Source organism: Falco peregrinus, chromosome 9, assembly GCF_023634155.1.
Source record: "Falco peregrinus isolate bFalPer1 chromosome 9, bFalPer1.pri, whole genome shotgun sequence".
Taxonomy (NCBI): domain Eukaryota; kingdom Metazoa; phylum Chordata; class Aves; order Falconiformes; family Falconidae; genus Falco; species Falco peregrinus.
In genome coordinates, this window is record NC_073729.1 from 37741245 (window position 1) to 37765408 (window position 24164).

The 24164-nt window shown below is 60.0% G+C and overlaps 2 protein-coding genes across 4 annotated transcripts; one reads left to right on the plus strand and one right to left on the minus strand.

The window, feature by feature from the left end:
- Positions 1-151: 151 nt before the first annotated feature.
- Positions 152-14668, minus strand: LOC101914548 (sacsin-like). The gene is made up of 7 exons (XM_055813497.1): positions 14588-14668; positions 14074-14161; positions 13837-13939; positions 13372-13518; positions 11691-13023; positions 11404-11492; positions 152-10785 (listed from the first exon to the last, which is right to left on the minus strand). Exons 1-7 carry the CDS (start codon positions 14608-14610, stop codon positions 707-709), a joined length of 11862 nt encoding a protein of 3953 aa, XP_055669472.1. The 5' UTR covers positions 14611-14668; the 3' UTR covers positions 152-706.
- A 4226-nt stretch (positions 14669-18894) lies between these two features.
- On the plus strand, positions 18895-21775 carry LOC101914727 (immunoglobulin superfamily member 1-like). Of its 3 annotated transcripts, XM_055814724.1 has the most exons (6): positions 18895-18992; positions 19080-19245; positions 19321-19371; positions 19553-19822; positions 20073-21188; positions 21646-21775. In XM_055814724.1, the coding sequence occupies exons 2-5, from the start codon at positions 19212-19214 to the stop codon at positions 20534-20536; spliced, it is 819 nt and encodes a 272-aa protein (XP_055670699.1). In that variant the 5' UTR covers positions 18895-18992; positions 19080-19211; the 3' UTR covers positions 20537-21188; positions 21646-21775. The 3 variants fall into 3 exon arrangements, with proteins under 3 accessions (XP_055670699.1, XP_055670698.1, XP_055670700.1); XM_055814723.1 differs by lacking the exon at positions 18895-18992 and having other exon boundaries at positions 18999-19245; XM_055814725.1 differs by lacking the exon at positions 18895-18992 and having other exon boundaries at positions 18999-19245; positions 19336-19371.
- Positions 21776-24164: the final 2389 nt, after the last annotated feature.

The following is a 24164-nucleotide window of genomic DNA, read 5'->3' on the forward strand; positions in this document are numbered from 1 at the left end:
AACAAAAGAAAGAAAATCATTATGCCCCTGCCTCTTCATGCTTAGCTTGGATCTTAATGCTAGGTGCAGCCTTGGACCTCCAGACAGAGCTGAACTGAAAGAGGTTCAGAGGGATTGATGCCAAAAAATCGGAGACAAAACTCTCTAATAATCAGTTTGGAGTTTCAGAAAGCAGGCATTGTTTATTTTTGGCCCCGGATATACAGGGGATAATTTCCACCCAGCATGCATACTGACTTTATTCGCTGTTTATCTTTATATGGCTGATCTATACATGTAAATGACATTTCTGAGAAACTATTAGCATATGCATTACAGTTCCAAGAACTACTTATCATATCTACACTGTTACTACACTTGTGGCCTAATGTATTGGGGGTCCTCTGATGGTCTTTTGGGACATCTTCATCCTTTCTTGATCCTCTTCGTCATCTTCCTTTTCTTATTCTTTTCATGACCTTTTCTTCTGGCCCTGTTTCAGCACTCTTGGTTTATGTCTTGGTCTTGGACCAGTTCTTACCTACTTAATAGCTAAACTATACAATGCAGCATTCTGCTAGTAGCTAAATGACATAATACAGCATTGTACAGCTCGGCCATGTCACTGATACGTTAGTTACAACATTTACAGTTAAGCACACTGTTAAACTTCCCCCGGTATCAGTTCCGTGGCCCAGGTGGCAGTGTCCCCTCTGTGGGGACACCCTCACATCCTGCCCACGTGGTCCTGCAGCCTCTCCAGCACACCTTGCGCCCTCCTCAGTACCTCCTCCTCATCCACGCTGTGGAATGCCTCCTCAGGGGTGGTGGGGAAGCGGTGGCAGCTGGGGTACTGTGTGGCCTTGCCATCCACGCCACAGCCGTGCAGCCACTTCACCTCCTCTGCCAAGCCCTTCAGCTTCGGCTGCGCTACCTCCAGCCATCGGGCCAGGCCCACCAGCCCCATTCCGGCCTCAAAGGCCTCACCATGGCAAAGTATGGCAGCCACCACTGCCTTCTGCAGGGTCTGGTGCACCTTGAAGAGGACCCAGTTGGGGCAGCCGCGCCTGAAGTCATTGTAGGCTGCCTGCAGGTCGCTCTTGGCCTGCCGCAACCACCGCTGGGCCTCTGGGATGGGTGGAACTGGGGCCATGGCCACCTCACTGCCCAGCTGGGAGCCATGGTGGTCCTGTCCCCAGCAGGGGAGGTAGAGGTCCTGCGGCACCTTTGGCTGCTTGGCATCGCACAGCTGCCAGGAGGTTGCCAGGCCATGATGCACACTGCCATTCACCTCTGCCACAGCCTCCTCCTGTAACCCCTCCTCCAGCTCTGGTTCCACGACCTTCTCTGGCTCTGGTGCAGCACCCGGCAGCGCCACATCATTCTCCTCCAGAACAGTGGCCACTTCCCCTGGCTTCTGGCAGACCAGCATTTCACGCAGCACTGACAAGGCAGGTGCCTCCAGCTGTCCACCCAGGATGGTATTGATCTCCTGCGCCAGCGTCTCCACGATCCTCAGCTGCTGCCGGCCCAGCACCAACTCGGCATGCCGGATGTAGAGGAGCCGCTGGGTACCACCAGCCTGGCACACGTAGATGACCCGTGACTGGGAGCTGCCCTCCACCTTTGCACCACAGTGGACCAGAACAGTGCGGATGTCCTCGCAGCACTGCACTTTCAGCTGCTCCAAGGAAAAGCCTCCATCCTCCTTCACACTCATCACAGCCCTGTGGCTCTGCCACTGGAGGAGGGCCTCCAGCCCCCTCCTAAAGCACGGTGATACCAGGAGGGTCTGCAGACGCTTCTGCCCAGCGCAGTGAGAACCGTAGCGACACGGCCGCAGTCTGCGCTCCTCCAGCTGCTGCTTGGTCACCTCCGAGAGCAACCGTGGCTGCAGGCGCTCCGGTAGCATCTGCAGCAGCCACCAGGCGTTACACCTAACCCCTGGTAGTTCAGCCATAAACACGAAGGCCCTCCCCAAGGCCCTACAGGTATTTGAGGACACGCAGTCATTGAAGTACAGCCTGTGGGATGACTCAAGGCAGTCAGCAGTGCTCAGCAAGTACAGCTCAGCCACAGTGGAGAAATCAGGGAGTTCCTGTGCCTCCTGCAGCAGTTGGAAGAAGCGTCGTGTAGCCAGCAGGACTGTATTCTTCTGGATAGCATTGAGGATCCCACTGGCTTGGCTCTCCTGGTGGATTTGGGTCAGGACATAGCTGTAGTGAGTCAGTGTGGGAAGCAGGACCACCCCAAGGTGTTGCAGGAGTTCCACATAGAGAGCAATGCAGGGGTCAGGTGTGAGGAGGTAGGGGTAAAAGTCAGCCTCATCCAGGAGCGAGTTCACCACTTGCGATGGCATGGCCATGTCCCCTGACTTGGCCAGCACCACAGGCAGTGAGGCGAGGTGCTCTGCATCCACCTCCTTCAGATGGGTCTGCAAGAAGTTGTACACCTTCTGGAGTACTTTGGCCCGTGTGTTCACCTGCTCTGGTGTCTGGCAGGCTGCCCGGCAAACCTTCTCCAGGTTGGCCACCACCAGGGCAGTAGGTATCTCCACAAGGACTTCCATAGCCTTCAGGTCATCCTGCTTGAGTGTGAAGGACTTTGGCAGGATGCTGGCTGATGTCCACAGCAGCTGAGCTACATCCTCTTGGCAGTAGTAAACACTGCCCTTCAGGGCCACGGGCTTAGTGCAGGCTGCAAAAGGGGGGTGGAGGTTCACCAGATCTGGGGGAATGTCCAGTGGAGGCATGAAGCGGATGGAGGCAATTTGCTCCAGGAAACCCATGGATGAGGGATCATCCAACAGGGTGTTAAGGTTGTTGAGCATCTCATGCTGTTGCAGCTGCAGGTCTTCAGCATGGCACCTTGCCTGAGTGGCTTCATACTCTATCTTTTTGGCCAGTGCCACAAAATCCTGCACAGAGAGGGTGGTGCACACACCCACCTCAAGCAGGAAAGCTGTGGCAGCTGTACGGTTGTAATCCAAGTCCACAAAGAAAGACTCGGGCACGAAGCGGTATTGGAGCTGCAGATTGCGGAAGGAGGGTGTGTTGTCATAGAAGTAGGAGGCCAGGCGCAGCACACCGTGGGAGTCGGGTATAAAAGCCACAGTCTGAAAAGCTTTCACAGCAGCTTCCTTGAACTTAATGTCATAGGGGTGTTGCAGGTCAAAGAATAAGCGCAAAGCTTCCATAAGTTGTTGCGCTGTGAGCTGGGACAGCCGGGGCAGCACTACAGACGTAAAGAGCTGCTTGTCATCTGTGAGCTCCCACTGCAAATCCTTGGCCAGCAGCTGGTGGTTCCTGTCTGCTGTAAGCAGCAACGTGTCCTTGTCCAGGCTGTACAGGGCCAGGGCACGTGGGACCTGGCTGCTGAGCAAGAGCACCTTGCGGTAGGGTTTCACGGGGACGTACTCCCCATCATGCTTCCTGAATAGAGGCAGGAGCTGGAGCTGCTGCTGTGCCGACAAATCCAGTTTTCCCTGCACAAAGCCCAGCAGAGCAGTCACATCCCACTCAGTTAAGTTCTTCCAGTGGAGGTCAGCTCTGGTGCCTGCCAACCAGGCCACCACAGCCCTAGGCTCTGTGGCCTGCAGTGTCCTTGCCTGCAGGCAGAAGAAGGCAAAGTTAAAAGGCAGCAGGGACAGCTGGAGCACAGGGATGCCCAGTTTGTGCAGCACCTTGGCCACATCCGTGTCACAATTAAAAAGAACATTGGGGAGGGAGGACAGTGGCAGTCGCTGCTTCAAGTCTCTGTCACACCCCTGAACAGGCAGCACTTCCAAATCCTGGAGGTGATCCATGAATGAATCCATATTGGTGTTTATCTCTTCTTTGGTCATTGTGACTGGGTAGACCACAGCGCTGAAGAAGCTCCACAGCTCCTTAAGCCACATCTGCCCCTCTGTGGTCCAGTTCAGCTGAGCCAGAGCCTCCTGGATGAGCGGTGTGGCCTCCAGGAGGCCCAGCATCTTCACAAAGCAGGGCAGGACCAAGTCCGAGATCGACCTGTCAATGAAGAGGTGGCAGTGGCGGGGAAAGAGGTGGGCAAAAGTGCTGTGGAACACTGGGTGGTGGGTGCTGAGGGCGTTCAGGCAGCCGTCTTGTGTGGCCAGCAAGGGAAGGCCTTCCAGTTCTAGTTCCACTTCTGCCTTGTCCGTGCTCGTGGGCTCCAGGCAGTGCCTTAGCAGGATGGAGCAGCTCTCTGCTGTCCTTATGGGTGTCTCAGCCAACCTGCACGGCACAGGGAGTGCCAGGGCCTTGAGGAAGCGCCGGAGGGAGTCTGGCTGAAAGGCAATGGCGTCCACATTGGCTTCAATGAACTCCTTGTAGATATGCCGCAGGTGGATGAATGCTGGCACCAGGTTCATGTTCAGGTGCTGCAGCACCTCCTGGAGAACTGGCTCAGGCTTTGACTTGAGGAAGTATGGCTCTGTTAGCACATCCCCACCACCTGGAGATGCCCAGGTCATTGTCACTGTGCTGTCAGGTTGCTTCAGGTGGTACACAGGCATCAGGGGTAGGCGTGCACGACTGAGGTGCCTATAGACTTCCCTCACCATGTTTTGAAAGGTGGGTAGCACCTCTGTCCCAGCAGGGAAGAAGTGGAGGTAGTGGGAGGTCAGGCACTTCTGGCAGTCTGACAGAGACTTAAACTGGAGCCCTTCAGGCTGCAGGGCTTCCCACTGCCTGGTGAGAAAGGCACAGTACAGGGGAGGCACCAAGCGCCGGAGTAAGAAGCTATTCCAGGCTTCCTCTGTGCTGCCTGTGTCCTGACGGAGATTGCGCCTGGCCGCATCCACAGCGAAGTTGGCATTGATGTGCACAGGCAGCCCTGTGGTCAGCGGCAACGGGAGGGTGCAGAAAGCTTTGCCCATGACTTTGTCCAAGTGCAATGGCTTCAGGCAGGCAGCCACAGCCCCGTAGGGCAGCCGCCCAGGCACTGGAGACTCCTCAGCCCCTTCCTGCACCCCAATTTGGGACATCACCCTCCACACACTGCTGGCCTTAGCCGTGCTGGTTTTGATTGTCATGATATAGGAGAGAGAGGTGGGGCTGTTCCCATCAACAGTTTGGCTCAATCTCTCTTGAAAACCCCGTCTCAGCTCTGCATCACCATTTCCCAGTTCTGTGGCAACCCGCAGCCTCTCCAATGCCTGTTCCCCATCTGGGGGGATCTCGGAGAAAACCACAGTGTGGAGGTGCCGGAGGAAGAGCACCAAGTCCTCTCCTTCCTCAGCCAGTACTGTCTCCATGTCCCTGAGGTCTTGGTCCCGCACGACCATGCCAGACACCCTGGAGATGGCAGCCCCACTTGCAGTGCGAAGAGGCAGCCGGAAGATGACACCCTTGTTCAGGTTGAAAAGGGAGGGTAGGAAGGTGCCATAAATGTCTGGAAAGGTCTTCTTGAATTCAGGGTTGACAGCGAACATCCCACCAGGACTCTCCATTGTGGCATTAGGCACATAGTAGAGATGGGGATCAAAGACACACAGTGCACTGTCTCCAGTAAGGAAGGCTGGGCAGTCAGTAAAGTGGAAGACAGTGTTGAAGCCAAGGCCATATTTGCCTGTGACATCCTGCCGGCCTTGCTTGCTACCCACCCCCAGACGCTGAATGCCTTCGATGTCCTGCTGCTGGAAGGGGCTGTCATTGTAGATGCAAAGGGCAGGGCCCTGCAGGAAGTTCCAGTTGTCACTGAAAGTGGCATCCACTGGGTGCTGCCGGCGGTCCCACACAAAGTGCACAAGCCCTGCACCAGCATCATCTGCATTCTGGAGCAACTCTGTCACTATATCACGAGCAGATGCCGGGTACTCACCCAAGATGTTCTTCAGCCGTGTGGGCAAGTCCTCATGGGCACCAAATGGCTGCACCCAGGAGTTCAGGTCTCCAGTGAGCAGCCGGTTCCTCTCCAGCGCCCGGTGGCGTGTGGTAGGCACCCCACAGCGCAGGGCTGTGGCTCGGGACAGCTGTTCGTGGCACAGCAGGACATCTCTGTCCACCGGCATCCATGGCGTGTCATTGAAGCAGAGCTTGTCGCATGAACGCAAGATGCCCTCCTGGTCAGGTAGAAAGAGTTGCTGGGTCTGGTAGGCATCAAGCTCTTTGTCAACTGCCATCAAGCCAGAAGACACCAGCTGCAAGGCCAGAGCCAGCTCTGCGGCAGGCAGCGGCTCCCCAGCATACATGTCTGCCAGCGTGCAGAGCACTCGGGCATAATCCTCCCAGGCAAACGTGTGGCGCAGCCCCACACGCTCCCAGAGTTGGCTGTAGCGCCGGTACTGCTCTGGGAGCTGGTGAAGGTATGGGGCAGCCTCAAATGAGAGCCTTTCAGCCACAGCCATGACGGGCACAAAGCAGGAGCCCACCAAGATGAAGGGCTCCCTTTTGGCCACTGCAGAAATCACTTCATCACAGCTGGAGCGATCTCTCTGGAGCAGCTTGTCCAGGTACCTGTAGCAGCTGTGGGTGCTGTCCTGCAGGGTCTCCAAAGAGAGAGCGTTGGAGCTGCGGCTCAGTGCCTGCAGCTGCTCAAGGACTCTAGCTGCTGGTGGCTGCCGGTCCAGTCCCAAAAAGGATGTGACCTCCTTAGGGATGCTGAAGTTTTCCCCCAGCATTTTGGAAGCCAAGACAGGGTGGATGAGTCCCACTAGTAGGGCATGGAGGTGATGGTAGAGCTGGGCAGCTGGCAACAGCGCATGGTCACCAGTGGGCAGCACAGCAGGGAGGAAGGGCACAGTCTGGAAAGCTGCCTGCGTGGTGTTGTCCACCCTCTCCTCCACTGCATCCTGAAGCAGCTGAAGGATGCATACAGCCCTCTGGCAGGCCTGGGCATGGTCCTTGGTCCAAATAAGCTGCACTGTCTTTGCCCGCTCCAGCAGCTCTGGCAGAGTCATCCTGTCCTTAACCATGCCCAACCTCTCCAGTTGGCTTAGTATTCCCGGGGAAAGGAAGGCATCCCCCATGGGGAAGCGCCCGTCCTTAGGGTCATACAAAGTGGCAGTGCGGCCTCCAGGATGCACCAGGTGATTGATGAGCTGCAGGTGGCCATGAGGGGTGGCAGGAATGCAGGGCACTCTCTGCAGCACTTTGTCCACATCATCATGGGAAATATCCAGTGCATGGAGAAGCAGCGGTTCCCGATCAACAGCAGAGAGGTCTTTCAAGTTGGGAAGCACAAGCTCACAGTAAAAGCGGGGCCAGTCATAGGTGCCAGCATCCACTGCCTTCCCGAGGCCCCTGTGCACGTGCTCTGGCAAGTGCACAGCTAACAGGGGACGGGGCAGGGTATTGGCAAAGACACGCTTCGCAACGGCACCCAGCTTAGGGTGTCTGACCACAGCCTGGTGCAGGAACCGGGCATCCTGCAGTGAGCACCAAGAGCAGCCATCAGAAAACAGCCTGGGACCATCCCTGGCTGCCATAGCCTGGTAGAAACCAGTCACAGCCTCCACGTAGGGGTAGCGGGCAGTGTTAGAGTCCGGCCAGAAGACATGGTATTCATAGCTCTTCAGCTCACCTGCCTCATGCATGATGCGGAGCTGGTCCAGTGCCTGGAGCCAGGCAGCTGGCACAGCATTGCGGAGCAGCACCCGGTTCCACTTGCCCTGGTGTGCCGTGTCCCACAGCCCCTTGCGATTGGAGAGGATGCTGAAGGCCCCATGCACGTGGATTGGCAGCCCTGAGTTGACTGGCATGGGAAGGTGGCAGAAGACTCGCCCCTCCTCGGCATCTAGACGCGGCACCCACTTATCATCTGCAGTCAGGGCCAGGGGAAGGGCCACGCCAGCCATGGGAGGCGGAGCGTGGAGCCCTGCTTGCCTGTTCTGATGAAACAGTTCCAGCAGCTCCCCATCACCCTGACACACCAAAACTAGGTAGTGCCACGTGGTCTTAAATGACTCCTCGCAGGCTGTGAACTGCTCGATAGCTGCCCGGCTTGGGGGGCCCCCAGGGGCCCCCAGGTCTCGGATCAGCTTTCGCTGTAGCATGGCCAGAGGCATGGTGTCCCTCGCAGAGGTGGCCGTGTGTGGCAGCATCTCCAGGGACATCTCCCTCACTCCCTTGAGGAAGAGCAGCAGGAGCCGGTTAGAGCCAAGGAAGCTGGTGCCAAGGGACTGGATGCGCTCTGTACCAAAGGCCTCTGAGCAAATCTGTGACTTTACAGCTTCCTCTTCAGTGCGGAAAGGCAGGCGGAAAAGGCTCCCTGGAAAGGGTCCTGGCTCAGGCAGGCGGCACCCAAAGATACCGTGGTAGGGCCAGAACTGCTCTGCAAAAGCACGGAGGATGCGTGGTCGGTTGGAGAAGTCCAGGCGGATGCCAGGGCAGCCAGGTATGGGCATGTGCTTTCCCAGATGGGTGCCGTTGGGATCAAAGATGAGTAGTGTCTCCCCGCTCAGCACTGCTGGCACATCAGTGACACGGTAGACGGAGCTGAAGCCCAGGCCAAAGCGCCCAATCTGGCCTGCCTGGCCCTCCTTTGTAGCAGCCCCGACCCGTGTGATGTTACGGAGGTCATCCTCCGTGAAGAGGGCGTTGTTGTAAGCCCAGAGGGCTGGGCCATGGCAGGCAGCCATGCCAGGGTCTAGCAGCCCAGAGGTGGCCTTTCTGCAGCATCGGAGGTCCAGGAGGAAGCGGCACACAGTAGCTCCAGCATCCTCGGCATTCTGGACCATCTCTGTGAAGAGGTCGCTCTCCTCACCATACTCCTGGAGGATGTTGCGGAGCCGTAAGGTGATGGGCTCAGAGGGACCACAGGCTGTGAATGGCTCTGGCCCCAGCACCCGCGTACTGAGCAGCTCCGCACCAAGGAATATGGCTGTGCTGGATGGCACCGCCTCATGCACCACCTCCTGAACATCCTCCTCTGGCTCCAGGTCCATGTCCAGGTACACGGTAGAGGCAGCTGGGCGGAGGGCAAAGCCTGAGCCCTCCAGGATCCTCACAGGAACCGGCACGGTGCCCTCACCCCGGTGCCCCCGGCTCTTAAGCCACTCCAGGACAGCTACAGCCACCTGCAACTCTGCTGCGGTGCCAGCTCTGGAGCTTCGAGTGTCTATGTCCTGCCCCAGGCAGCGCAGGGCCGCAGCCGCCCTCTCCTCACTCACCCTCGCCTCCACGCCCCAAGCCCTGAAGAGGCAGCTGTAGGGCAGGAACTCAGGGGGCACGCAGGGCACCAGCTTCCCCAGTTCCTGCTCCAGCTCCTCAGGATAGCCCAGCACGGCATCACGTGGCTGGGCAAACCCAGCCCCAGTCCACACCACAGCATCATCTGGGGCAGCCCCAAAGGTCTTCAGGTTCTCCTGCATGTGCCGATAGACAGGCTGGAGTGCACGAACTACCTCACCCACATCCCTGCTCCCTACCAGCTTTCTCAGCTGCTCCCACACTTTCTGTGGTGGGGGAGGCTGGCTCAGCCCCAGCTTCTGCTCTGCCTCTGGCACAAAGGCATCTGTCAGATGCATGGCCAGCCCAACCAGGGGCTGGTACTGGGCGGACCGCAGCTTCCTGGGGGGCAGGAAGGGCTGCTTAGGATTCCTGGTGCACTCAGAACGAGGCACCCATGGCAGGGCCTGGAGCTCCCCAAGATGTTCAGCGCTGAAGCCAGCCAGTGCCTTGGGGCAGTTGCAGACCTTGATCAGTGCCTGAGCCCTGCCCAGAGCCGCTGCATCATGCTGACTCACGCTCGCTGCAGCCTCTAGGATGTCAAAAGGCGTCAGGCACCCCTCACCCTGCCGCAAGCCCAGGGCTCTCAGGGCACGGAGCACGGGTGGGCTGCGGAAGGCAGCAGGAGGAAAGTGCTCAGGGCCCAGCAGCGCCCGCAGGGTGCTGTTGCAGGGGTCATAGAGGTCTTGCGGACGTGCAGGGCCTTTGGGGGATTCCAGGAAGGCCAGCCTGCTGCACGCCTGCTGGAGCGGGGGGCTCTGTGCAAAGAGTACGTCTCCGTGCTGCAGCACCCAAAGCAGCAGAGCCTGTTTCTCGGCCACCAGCCCTGCATAGGCACCCCGGGCCACAGCCCTGATGGCCTCCAGCGCCATGCAGGCTGTACTGACAAGGGGCTTCTTCAGCCTCCCCAGGAGCTGCCGGTCAGCTTCATCCCGGCACTGCAACATGGCCTCTGGCAGCACCACATCTCTGGGCAGCTCCAGCCCTGGCTCCAGCACCGGGGTGGCACTGGCTGGCACCAGCCCTGTGGGCTGTGGGGCAGCCAAGCAGGGCAGTGGGACAAAGAGGGGCAAAGCAGCCAGGGTGGCACTGTCCTCCTTTCTTAGGGATGGGAGGTCTGCCAGGTAGAGCCGGAGGGAGTCCACGTCTGAGGCAGGCAGCGAGGCCAGGCGGGAGGCCACAGCTGCAGCCCCCTGCCTGCCCAGGGCCCGCAGGGCGCCAAGTGGGGATGCAGGCAGGACATAGTGGGACAGGGAGCGCTGCCACACACCTGGCAGCACCACTGGGCAACCCAGGACCTCCAGCACAGAGGCCACAGCAGGTGGCAGGTGCTGGTCCTCACCTGCCTGAAAGATAAGACTGGACTGGGGTATCAGTGGAGCCAGGCAGATGCTGGGGGCATCCAGTGGGGACAGGGGGACGAGAGGGAGCCCCTCCAGAGGGCCCAGGTCTTCCACGTGGTGAGCCAGGAATTGCCACAGGGCTGGGAACCAGGAGGCTGGGGGCTGGGGAGGGCCTTGGGCTGGGCACCAGGTCACTGGGGTTGAAGACTGGGATGTCCAGGTCGGGGGCAGAGCCAAGCGCAGGGTCTGGGCAGTCACGGCTGGGTTCAGCAGAACCAGGTTGGAGAAGAGCCCTGTGCACAGGAGGCAGAGGCTGGGTGAGGAGTACGTGGGACCTGGGACCTGGCAGGGAAAGAACCTGAGATCTGCAGGTGATGGGGCAACGGGGAGGATGGGAGGACCTGGGCTCTGGAGGGCCACTGGATACCCTAATAGGAGGAACAGTGGAAGCCCAGACTGGTGGGGATGGAGGAGATCTGAGAGGGAAAGAGGTGTCAGGGGTACCAGTACTGGGGGGCAGAGAGGTCCTCAGATGGGGAACACAGGGAGACCCAGGATCTGAGGGAGCACAGAGGGGATGGGGGGTTGTGGGAAGAAGAGCAAGGACAGGGGAGTCCCTGGAGACACAGGGAGACATGGGATAGGAGAGGTGGCCCTGGGCTCAGACAACACACCCCAAACCGGAGGAGAGACAGTGGGACTTGGGCTCCAGAGTGCTGTTGGGTGGATGGGGGAAGCCCAGAGAGAGGCCTCAGACAGCGATCAGGGACCCCAGGCTTGCACAGGGAGTATCAGCGTGGTACAGGGAGATACTGGGGCTGCAGAGGAGCCCCAGGGGGTGCCTAGGGGTGCTGGGGTTTAGAGGGAGATCAGGGGACCCAAAGGTGGTCCAGGGACCCCCTGTGTCTTACCTGCCTTGGCAATGCCTCGCAGGAGGCTGTCCAAGCCCGGCTCCAGATCCGAGGGCAGGAAGGACCCAGCCAGGCCGGGCAGGAGCTGCCTGTGGGGACAAACAGAGGTGCCGGGGATGGGAGAGGGGATGGGGCTCAGCCCCCACTCGGTGTTACCAGGGGAGCAGAGGTGGGCAGGGGAGCACCCACATGCCCAGGTTCAACCACAGCCTCCCACTTTCAGCTCAAGAGCATGGGGCAACTGGCTCACCTGCCCACTCCTGCTGGGAACGGGGCTGCACACTCACCTGGGGCAGATGGATGTGTCCACATAGACGATGGCTGATGCAGTTCCGAAGGCCACGAAGGTCCCATCAGCACGAGGCAGGAGGGGGAGACCCTGCAGTTCGGCATGGTGCCCATCCCCAGCCACGTAGCGCAGCAGGGAGAGCCGGTCAGTGGCTGGGAGGTCTACAGCCTCACGGTGCCGCAGCACCTTCCGCACGTGGCCTGCCGTGGCCTCCCGCACGCCCTCTGCCATCCCCAGAGCCAGCACCCTCCGGACATGGGCTGGGACCTCAGCCACCGGCTCCCCAGCTGCCACCAGCAAGGCTCGGACTGCCTGCCGTGCGGCCACGTCCCCCGCCACCTCCGGCAGCAGCACAGCCTCGGGGGCCCGCAGCTGCCCTGGGGTCCCCTCCGTGGCCGGCACCAGGCTGCAGGCAGCTGCCAGCTCCCGGCAGATGTGGCTCACCAAGCTGTGGATGCGGCCACAGCTCGGCATGCTCTCGGGGTCCGGCCAGATGCTGTAGGCATCTGCGTCAGACAGAGACATGGCCACGGTAGCCATGTGGCTGTAGATCCGTGGCAGGAGATTAAGCAGCAGCAGAGCATTCCAGCGGGCATCATCCTCACCCTCCTCACCCTCCTCTGGCCAGCGGAGGTGGCGGCGATCATCTGAGAGGGCAAATGGAGCGCTGGCATGGACAGGCAGCCCTGTGACCATCTCATCTGTGGCTGGCAGGGGTAGGAAACAGCACAGCCGCCCCTGGCAGGACCCATGGAGCGGGTGCGCCAGGCTCAGCTCAGGGTAGCAACCCAGCCCTGCACCCAGTGCCACGGTCGGCCCCTCTGTGGCCCGACCTGTGGCCACCAGCCACTTGCTGTCATCCTCCACCCCATCCCCATGCAGGGACACCAGGCACCATGTCAGACTCAGCCCTTCAGCCCCTGATGGCCCTGGGACAGGGAGAGGCTGCTGAGATGCCACAAGGGTCCCCATGAGTGTCTGGACCCCATCAGGGGCCACGTGATGCACAGCCACCCGGCGGACATGGCGGAGGAAAAGGAGGGCCAGAGGGGCCTCAGTGAGGAAGGTCTGGAGAAGGCTGCGGAGGCGCTGAGGATCAGAGACGCCTGCAGTGATTCTCGAGGGTTGCCGGCGGAGGGGGAAGCGGAAGAGGGTGCCTTGGGGAGAGCCACGGTGCTGTCCCACAGCTTCCAGCCCAGCCAAGAAGGGCTCGAAAAGGCCAGGAAGGTCCTGGGTTGCAGAGATGTCCCAGCGGGCACCGGCACCTGGCAGCACCTGGCATTCAGGGTCCAGTACTCCCAAGGATGGATGGCTCAGCACACCTGGCAGGTCTGGGGACAGGGGAACCATGAGGCCACAGGGACAACATGGACACCACTGCCTCCCCAGATCGTCCCAACCCATCACCCGAACTTGAATCTTCAAGTTCAGCCCCACAGTGCCTCCCATGGTCCCAAGCTTAATCCCAATTCATCAGTCCTCCCTCAGTTTGCCCCTGCAGCCCTGCCCTCCATTGCCACACAGCCTCCCAGTGCTTCAGGTTTCCTCACTTCAGACACAGCCCTCCACTTTGCACCCCCTCGGTGCCCCCCAGTGGCCCCTGGCACGTGTAGGTCAGTGCCTCCAGTACAACCCATGTCCCCAGTTCAATTGCAGTCAAGGTCCCCAGTGCTGCTCACCAGTGAGATGGTAGACGGAGGTGAAGCCCAGGCCAAAGCGCCCGACGGTGCTGGGGTCCTTCTGCTTGTGTGACACCCCCGGGTGCAGGAGCCCTGCCCAGTCCCGGGGGGACATCAGGGCGTCATTGTAGGCCAGGAGGGCTGGGCCTGGGGGGTCAGGACCATAGGTTAGGGGAGACTTGGGACATGTATGGAGGATTGTGACCCTCACTCAGTGTCCCCACAATCTCAGCACCCCCCCGGCTCCAGTCCCACAAAAGTGCCCCAAGTACCACTGAGCCCTCCCAGTATCCTCAGTGCCCCCCCCCCCCCCCCCCCCCCCCCCAGAACACCAGGATTCAGTTCCTGCAGTCCACTCTGATCCCTCTTCAATTCACCACCAGTATCCCCCAGTCCCTCCCCGTATGTGCCAGTGCCACCCCTGCACTTTGTCCAGTTTCTTGCGGCACCCACAGTGCCTCTCACCCTGGGTGCCTGCCAGCCCTCCTCCAGCGATGTTGAACTCCCGCTCGTCGGACACGAACACAACCTCGTTAGCGCCAGCATCGTCCGCGTTCTGCACCAGCTCCTGGGGTCGGGGTCAGTGCTCAGCCCGGAGGGCACCAGCCCACCTTCCCAGCAAGACCCAGGAGCTGGTGCTGGGCAAGGGCCACCACCCACAGCGGGGCCCTGCGGTCTGCCCAGTGGGGCAGGGGGTCTCACCTTGAGGATCTGCCCCCCATCAGGGTACTTCTGCAGGATGCTGTGCAGGTAGTCAAGGAAGGTGGGTGCCTGCTGGCAGAAAGCCTCCCTGCAAAGCAAAGAAACGGGGCGGGGGGTGGCGGGGTGGGGGTGGGGCAGGAGGGGTAGCCTCCATGGGTAACCAGGACCCCCATGTCCTTCTGAGATCCCTCATCCCCCTCCTTGGGGGGTGTGGGAGGGTGTCAAGGACCCTATCTCCTCCCAGGACCCACTGAGCCAACCACTTCCGAGGACCCCCCACCTCCCCAAAGCCCCCGTCTCTTCCTGGGATCCTCCAGCAACCCTCAAACTTCCCCGTATCCCCCAGCAAGCCCTGAGCCCCCGTAGCCCCCACCTCCCTCTGGGACCCTTCAGGTCTCCCCACTACCTCCGGAGCTCCGCGTCACACCAACACCCCCAGTCACACTGGAACACTCCGGCCACCCCGCACGCCCCTGCATGAAGCACCAGTGGCCCCCCAGCGCCCCCCACTCACGGACTGGGCTGCGTGCGGGCCATGGGGACGCCGCGGGGACGATGCACCGCTCTCACCGCCGCGCCCCGCTGGCCAGGCGGCCCTGGCCCCGCCCCCGCCCCGAAGTTTCGTTTCCCGGCACACAGCGCCCGGCGCCGGGGAAGGGGCGGGCCCTGGGGCGTGGCTGTAGGGCGGGGCGAACCGGAGGTGGCCGAGGAGCGGGGAGAACGTGGGGGCAGGGCAGCGGGGTGGGGAAGAGCGTGGGGCGTGTCTGTGGGGTGACAGGGGGCTTTGGAGCGTGGCTGTGGGGAGGGGGCAGCACGGCCGTGGGTTGGAGGGCTGTGGTGGGACTGATGAGAGGGAAGGCTCAGCAGGTCTCTTCCAACGCCCAGTGGCCCTGGCCAAGAGGAGACTCGGGGTGACCTTGAGCCCACCCAACTCCTTCAAACAGGTCACCTCTTAGAGGGCTGGCCCTCCCTGGTGGACCTGGCAGACCCTATGTGGCATGTCCCCATGGACAGGCAGCCGAAGACACCCCACAGTCACAAGAACTGTGTGGGGACAGAGGGGATGGGAGGATACGAGAACCTGGAGGGCGCTGAGAAAAGCATCTCCAGGGACACAGGACCCTGCAGAGTCCCTGAGCCCAGGGGCGGTCAGGACAGGGGGCTGCTGAGGGATGGGGGCAGTGAAGGTCTGTGCTGCGGACTCAGCTGGGCAGAGCTGAACCTATGGCCATCCACAGGGGTTTCTGCGTGAGGTAGTGTGGCGTATGAAGACAAGGACCCCAGATGAGACCCTTCATGACATACATAAGTGCTGGTTATAATCACTTTCCCACCCCAGTTCTGCCCTGAGCCAAGCCTGTCTGCAGCAAAGCACCTTTACAGCCAGAACACTCCACGGAGCTGTTGGCTCCCTCCGTGCTCCTCCAAGGAGCCTTCCCCTTCCCAGAGCAGGACTGGGGCTGTGGGAGGCTTTGGGCAGCCCCTCCTTGCAGGCAGGTGTGCACAGAACTGATTTGCAGGTGAGCTCAGAGAGGCAGATTTAGCGCTAATTGCTTCCTCACTACATTTTAAGGCATCATCACTCTGCCACCTGGCACCCAGACGATGAACAAAGCCTATTCTCAAAAAGGGCCCTTACAAGGCAGGACCAGGACGTGTGTCCAGGTGGGGAATACAGGACAGTACATGTGTCAAGGATGGGGAGGGACCAAGACGTATCTGGGGGCAACGTATGGGAGTCAGACATGCATCCAGGAAGATGTTGGACCATGATATGCATTTATTGAGGGCAACTACCTCAGACCGGGGCCTCACAGACCCTCTTCATACACCCACCCACCCATCTCTCTGTCTCTCACCATCTCACTACAGGGTGCAGGCTGCTGGGGCAGGGTAGCACACCAGCCAGTGTCCACAGATTGTCTGGGGGGAGGTTACGTGGGGCCATCAGCACCGAGGACGAGGCTGGGAGGGACAGGGACCCCAGGCGGGTAGTTTCTGGTCTCCTGCCTATAACTGGCCTTGAGAATCATCTGAACTGTCCTGGATGAAGGGGCTGTATCAAATGGATCTTGGGGACCACATGGAGATCATTTGCACTGTATAGATCACGTGAGACCAATTTAGGCCACGTGGACTCTTTGTATGGAGGGCACAGGAAATCACACTGACTGCACTGACGAAGGCTGCAAGGATATGGTCTTGGAACGTGTCAGGGCAAGAACACCTAGGACACACTGCCTTGGGGTGAGTGTAGGACGACTTTCAGGGAATGCAGTGGGGCACCTCTTCAGGGAAGCCTTCTCACCTTTCTCCTGCCACCTTGCTCCTGACCACAGTGGTTTACAGGTCAGCGTTTTGTGGCTTCACTCCCTCTCCATGCAGAGTCACACTCGGCTCTTCATGCCCATGAGCCTCAGAGCTGTGGTGGGACTGGGGACAGCATATACTATACGTGCCAGTGCTGGGCTGTGATGTTCCTCTTCTGCAGGGATGGAGATGGGGCCCCCAGCATTGCCAGGACCCACTGGCTGGCCCCGGTGACAGTGGGCCACGGGTCTGCTGCTGCACCAGAAGGATGGAACCAGCTGTCCCACTGGGGTCCCATGGCCCCTAGAACTGGCAGTTGTTACATTACATGATAAAAAGCTCATCTGCAGGTACATGGAGCACAGACGAACCAGGGCCAGTGAAGGTGTAACTGCTCAGCAATAGTGACTTGTATCCAAGCAGTGACCTCGTAGGGAAGGTGAGGGTGTCAGACTGCAGAAGGGGTTAAACTGGCTGGGAGCAGGAATGCCAGAGACTTTGACTCCTGTGGTCAGGGAGTGAAATTTCCTGTGCTGATAAGAGCTGCAGCAGCCCTGATGCAATGCTGGCCAGTAGAGCTGGGGGGTGAACCCATGCCTGCAGGATTGGTTCTTCAGTGCTGCATCTTTCCAGACTCTTTGTAGAACCGATTAAGGTGGCAAGACTTGGCCCGATGCATTGTTCATTAAAGCCTTTTATACTTGAGCTCAAATTCACCTCAAGGGGTCCGGTAAGGGGCACGTCCTGGTCAGCCAGAAGGGAGCAGGATGAGGCTGTTGGTGCTGTTTGTGTGAGAGTGCTCTGTGTGCCCCTATCGATCTGTGTGGCTGGCGTATAGGTGTGCATGCACCTCTGTCTTCTGGAAATACACGTCAGCTCCACAGCTGTCAGCTCCACAGCTGGTTGGACCTGGGGGCGTGGGGTGCGGCAGCCTCCTCTGCCTCAGGCTGCTGGATGCAGCAGTCCCTAACAGTGGAAAGGGAAAAGCTCTTTCCATGGTCCCACACCCTGGACTTGCACCCAGAGGTGACGAATGGTGTGAGAAAAGGCTTGGTGGAGGAAGGCCCAGGACTCCAGCATGCCCATGGGGTTGGCCTGGTGGCGATGCCACCAGCTCTGTCCTGGGCTGGTGTCAGGACAGCAGGGTGAGCCAGGAGCTTGCTCTCCACGGGCCACTGATGCAGCCTGGTGTCCCCTAGTCCAGTGTGGACAGTGGAGGCCATTGAGATGAATGAGCCCAAAGGGGGGCTGTCCAAGGAGATGCCAAGAATTGGTCAAGCCTGGGGGGGCAAAGGGGGGTTAGACAGGAGATGGGGCCAGAAGAGGTGCCCCCAGAAAAGGAGAAGGCCACAGGGCACTCTGCTGTAAAACTTCTACCCCATGAAATCTCCAAGGGAGACCAAAAGGGCTGAAGGGGGAAGAAAGAAAAGGGTAGAGAGGGTCTAGGGGGACCACCTCCGGGAGCCCTAGAGAAGCCCAGTGGCCACTTTGCCTTTTCCCCCTAGACAACAGCCACACAAACACTGCCTGCCCAGCCCTGAGCCCTGCAGTGTTGTTCCTGCTGGGGACAGTTGTAGCAGGGACTGTGCCCAGCCGGACGGCAGGATGTCCCTGCCCGCAGCTTGCAGGGTGGCAGGGAGCTACAGACGCCACAGCCTTCAGCAGCGTGGGATCCCTGGGCAAGGTGCCACCTGTCCCACACTGCTGCAGTCCCACAACCCATCCTTACCCTGCCCTCCTCCCTCCCACATTGCCCAAAGGTGCAAGCAGCTTCCACTGTTTAATTAACCCCTCATTATTGCCACAGGGACTGCTGGTCAGCCCAGACTAGCTGGCAGCCGAGGGGCTGGAGCCCAGGCTCCAGGTGAGGTGGAAGAGAGCAGTTATTTGGAGTGAGGACCTTGCCGTTGCTCCAGCATAGGACTGGTGAGCCAGGATGGATGAGGAAGGGCGCCAGTGCCACGGAGTGGATCCAGACCTGTGGGAGATATTGCTGTCCCTCCTCCAATAGACAATATAGGCCAGGTGGGATAAAATGGCCCCTGAGGAGAACAAAAGGGAAGCCAAGTTGCTTCCTTCCTATTCTACTCCAGAACCACCAAACCTGCTCCACAGCCTGGATGAAGCCTATGGCTGGACACAGTGTCCTTTCCTTCTCTCCGACCTGGTCTGCACTGCAGCAGGGGGACACCATGCAGGGTTTCTGGGCATGACAAGGCAGCCTGACATGGTGCAGAGGTCTTCCTGGACCTCGGAGAGATGGGATTTGCACAGCATGCTGTGGCAAAATCTATCCCAGGTCCATCAATGCTGCAGGAAAGTGGGGTGCCCTGTCTCTGAAGGGATGTAAAATTTACTTGCTATTCTATAGTCCCCTTTTTCTTCTGCCTTATTAAACCAGCTATTTTACGATGTCACTTGTTGGAGCTTCCTCACCAAGATTCAGAAAGAGTCCTGCGCTGTCTCTTCTCGCCTTGATTGCAAAACATCACCCTATTTGGCAAGGGCCGACAGGAAACTATTTCCCCATCAAGTGACCAGAGCTAAGAAAGGGAAACAAAAAGGTTCCCATAGCTTCTTTCCTAAGGTCCACAGGATCATACGATCAGGTTGTCACGGGTGTCCAAGCCCTGGGCAGGTGACTGGGACATTCTGGTTCCAGTTCAACCATCCTAGCCTCACAACTGTGTCTGCAGAAACCCAAGCCGTGCAACAGAAGGTGGCCTGTGGCATCAAGGGCATATCAGGACCCACGAGACACCACGCAGCTGCTCAGCGCCTCCAGCCAAAGCTTCCTCCGAGGAAGCCCTGCTTGAGCCGGAAGGGACATGGTGCTGCCCGTGACGCAGGTGCTAGCCTTCGGTGAGTGCCAGAGGCTGTGTGGGTTCCCAGAGGGTGACATGAGGTGTCTGGAGACTCCACAGAGCTGTTACACAGCTGTTTCTCTTGCAGGTGCTTGGCTGGTGGCACAGAGCAAGGCTACATCACGTGAGTATCAGGAGGCAGTAGACGGGGAGGTTGGACACATCTTGGGTCCCCCACCCATCTGCCAGGGCTCTTCCCCAGCCCCACAGAACAAAACCCACCCTAGTGATTGGGGCCAGTGGCAGGCTCGCTGCAGGGCACTGGGGGTCCCCGTCCGTCTGGCAGCACCTCTCTCCAAGTGCAGGTTCCCCCACAATCTCCGTCTTCCTGAAGCCGCCTGGGGTGATCCCACCAGGAGGCTCCGCCACCATCTGCTGCAGTTGCCAGCAGGACAGTGGGAATTTCGTGCTGTACAAGAACGGCCGTGAGCTCCGTACCCTGCAGCTGCATGGCACCAGGGCCGAGTTCCCCATCTTTAATGCCTCCCACCAGGACGCGGGTGCCTACACCTGCCACTGCCTGGGTGGAGGCACCGTGCTGGCTCGCAGCGAAACCCTGGACATCATGGTACAAGGTGAGGGGTGTGCTGTTACCCCCTTCGCGTGGGGTCAGACGCCACATGGGCAGAGCAGGATGCAGGTAGCCGCTTGGCTCCCCCGTCCACATGATGGGCAGGGACTGTCCCCTCTTACCTGGCTTGGAGAGGTGGGGACCATCTTCACCTCCACCTCAGCGAGGTGGTGGGGCGATGGAGATTCCCGGGGGGCTCCTGGCTCCACGTCAAAGCCCTGCATGCCTTCTCATGCCCTCTCCTCTCCCCACAGAGTTCCATCTACCCAAACCTATCCTCTCAGTCCTGCCTGGGCAGGAGGTGGCCACAGGCACTTATGTGATTTTCCGTTGCACCATCGTGCACCCCAGTGCTGGCTGTTTCCTGTACCTGGAGGGCCAGATCGAAGCCCTCAGCCTGCTCTCAAAGGAACGAGATCATTTCAACCTCTCCAGCGTGCATAAAGGCAATGGGGGCCGCTACAGCTGCCAGTGTTTCACCAGGGATGCTTCCTTCCAGTGGTCCGCAGCCAGCAAGCCGCTGGACTTGGTGGTGAGAGGTGAGCCACCCCCTGCCCCCTCCACGCTTTGCTCCCTTCCTGGCATCTGCTGCCTCCTGGGGGAACCAGAAAAGAGGGTGTGGGAGAAGGCAGCGGCTGTAATAGGGTCCAGGCAGAGGCTTGCAGCCACCTTCAGATGTGTTTGGTCCTTGCCAGCTCCTCAGAGACCCTTCAGATGACCTATAGACCCTATAGACACCGGGTTCCGAGGCTACCAGTTGTGGGGCAGGGGGCACCTACGCCCGCTCCCACCAGCCCCAGGGCCGGTGTGGGTCTGGCCGCAGCCCAGTGGTGCTGGCTCTGCGATCCTGTCCCGCGGCCTTTGGTGCCTCTGGGTGGGGTGACAGGCTGGAGCCGGTGGGTGGGGGGTCCCATGGGCAGGAATGCGGGAGGCAGAGCCGACAGGAGCCCTTGAGGCTCCCTACAAGCTTCCCCCTGTCCCTCTCCAGCCCAGGGGCTCCCCAGTGTGCCCCTTACCCACACGTGCCTGCTTGCCCTGGCAGCCCCCGTGTGCCCCTGCCACCCCCTCGGGCCCCCCCTGCTGCCCCATGGGACTCCTTTGGCCTGGGAGCTCCCGGGGGGGCCGGGGGGCTGCTCCCGGGGGCCCCCAGTGACTGTCCCTGCCTGTCCCCAGCGGGACTACACCCGCAGCAACGTGGCGCGCCTGGCGCTGGGGGCCGCGGTCCTGCTGCTGCTGGGGCTGCTGGTGGCCGCGGCCCCCCCCGGCGCTGGGCGCAGCCCCCCCTGCGGCGGGCGGCGGGCGGGCCGGCGGCCCCGGCACTGGGACCAGTAAAGCAGCACTGGGATCCCACGCTGCCGCCGCACAGACGGGTAATTGAACCGCCGCTCCGCGGGCCGGGGAGCGGTGGGGGGGGGGGGGGGTTGTGTGTGTGTGCTGCGGAGGTCACTGCGGGCGGGGGGGGGGGGCGGTCAGTGCGGGGGGGGGGCTGCGGGGGGGTCACTGCGGGCGGGGGGGGGGCGGTCAGTGCGGGGGGGGGGGGCTGCGGGGGTCACTGCGGGCGGGGGGGGGGGCGGTCAGTGCGGGGGGGGGGCGCTGCGGGGGTCACTGCGGGCACGAGGGGGGCGGTCAGTGCAGAGTGGGGGGCTCCTGTGGCAGCATCCCCCAATAACCAGTCCCTTGCCAGCCCCACGGACTGCCATTGCTCACATTCGTTTATTATTTTAAAACACTGACGAAACACATCACACCATGATCTATATATATAAATTTACTTTTATACAGATATAAATTTATATATATAGAACCTTTAAACCTCTGTATACTCAGGACATAAAGCTCCAGAATAGCTTCACTGGCTACAACAAAAGTATTTTTGTTATGAAAACACAAAGAGGAGGTGTGGATATCAAAAACGTGGGGAAAAAAGAAATTAAAAACGAGTGCAAAATGAATGAAAGTGCAAAAAAGCTTTTGTTATCATAATCACGCTCCTTCCAAAATAGCCCCCCCTCCCTCCCGGGATGAGCGAGCCGCAGGCAGCGAGGGAAGGGGCTGCTGGAGGGGGCCAGGCTGCAGCCCTCAGCCCCTCCCCCCCGCCGAGAGCCCCCCTCCCCCAGGTTCAGGTGCCCCCAAGCACCATCCCGCTTACAGCCCCCCCCCCCCCCCCATGCCCCATTGCACCAGCTTCACCACTGCAGGCAGCAGCTGCTCCGAGTCCCCCCTCCTCACTGGAGGGTCTCTTTCTTTTCTAAAAGTGCTTGTGATCAAATGGTGATGCCGGGGGGGGGGGGGGGGGGGGGCGCAGAGGCCGGCCGCTGCGTCTGGCGAAGGGGACACGGCCGCCGTCCTTGGGCCGCTGCCCTTGGCCTCACGCCATCACAGGGCTGCCCCTTTCCCTGGGGAGGGAAAACACTGTCCCGAGGGGCTCCAGCTGTTCCCACCACCCAGCGGCGCCTGCGGACCAGGAGCTGCCCCGTGCCCAAGGCTGGAGCACGGAGCGGGACGTCTCCCACGGCTCCAGCTGAGCCCTGCCAGCACCGCCGGCAGCAGCAGCGGCAGGGGAGGCAGGAGCACAGGCTTGGGGGCCTCCACTGAAAAGAACATTTGACTTGGAAAAATTCTTCATCGACTCAGAAATTTCGGCTGGAGTCACACCTCTCCGAAAGACCCTGGCGAGGAACCGGTGGGCCAGACGGCCCCATTGTCCTCTACAGCTTCTCAGCGACACAGCAACGGCCACCCCTGGGAGGAGCAAGGCCGGGCAACAAGGGAAGGATGAAAACCTTTGGTGCTTCTGCCTTGGTGCTCCCTGAGCGGGGACTCCTGACCAGTGCTCTGTGGAGGTGGAGGACCTGCCAAGGCCAGGGCTGCAGCAAACCTTCTCCTGGCTTCCCTGCTGGGACCAGAGACAACTTGCGCTCACAGAGGACACATCACCCAAGACCCTGGGACCAGAGCCTGCTGCCCCCACAGCCACAGAGACCACCACATTAAAACAGCGACACATCAACAGTAGGGGAAATGGCATCGTGGTACTGCCACAAACACCCATCCACACGTACACACACGATGCTTTGGGTTCGGTTCGGTTTGAAAGGAAAGAAGAAGAAGGTTGTAAGTTTTAACAGTAAATAGCCCTTACCACCTACAGACCCTGTAGCTCTCTCACCAGATGAATCCAGCAGCTTTGTACCCACATGGCTGAGCTGGCCCGAGAGGCTGATGAACTGATGCTCAAGACAGCAGGCAAATGTGTGCGAGAGAGACCCTGGCATCTCACCTCCCCAGGCGGGGCTGGGGTCCCCGACAGCAGCTTCCTGCGCAGAGCTCAGACCCAGTGGAGAGCTGGGCTCCGGCTGCGCAGCCAGACCCCGCAGCCACGGGTGAGCGCCTGGGCAGCCCTGTCCAGCCTGCCTGCTCCTCCCAAGGGAGGTCAAAAGAGCCCAGGCATGGCAGCACCACACGGACACAGCTTCCCACCGATGCCCACGGCTGGCACAGCCCCGTGCACACCCCTCGGACTGTCTGCTGGTGCCCAGGCAGAGCACGGCTTGGCTGCACCCAACAGCAGAGCCCGTGCTGCTGGTGTTGGCGGTAGCCAGTGCTGCAGGCCAGCCAGGGCTCGGCTCACGGCACCCCTTCCCCCTCAGCAGGCATCTCCCGAGTCACCACCACTTCTGCTCGCCAGGACCCCGTGAGAGACAAGGCTCTCCATCCTTCACACTAGGCTCAGACTTGACGCCTGGGTAGCAGCTCCTCCCCCAGCACCCAGGGACAGTGCTTAGTCCCTTCCCCAACACACAGGATGACAGCATGAGGGAACGGGACAGTGACAATCACACGCTTTCATACGGTGTTTCCTTATGAGCTCAATAGCCATGCCCTGTGCAAGGGAGCCGTTCCACCCCAATCACACCTGGAGAGCTCTCAGCTCGCACGGCCTCACAGCTGAAGGTCCCAGGGCTCCTGTCCTCCCCCAGCACGCAGTGGTCCAGAAAGACTCCCCATCAACTGAAGAGACCAACTTCAGGACCATTTACTGCAGATCAGGGGTGACTGGGGGAGTGACTGCAGGACCCAGGGACACAGCTGTTCCTTCCCGCTCCCTCTCCACGGCCAGCCATGCTGCAGTGCTTGAAGAGATGGAAGAACATAAAAATGGAAAGGAGAGGGAGAGCTGCCTAAATCAAACCCAAGCATTGACAAAACAAATACACAGACTAGTTGCAAGTCCCGCATGAAGAGCAAGCAGCAGACGTTTCAAGAGCAGGTCAAATGTGACCCCAAATATTCAATAACAAAGAGTCAAAATGCTACATTTCCATGGGAAGCCTAGAACAGATTGA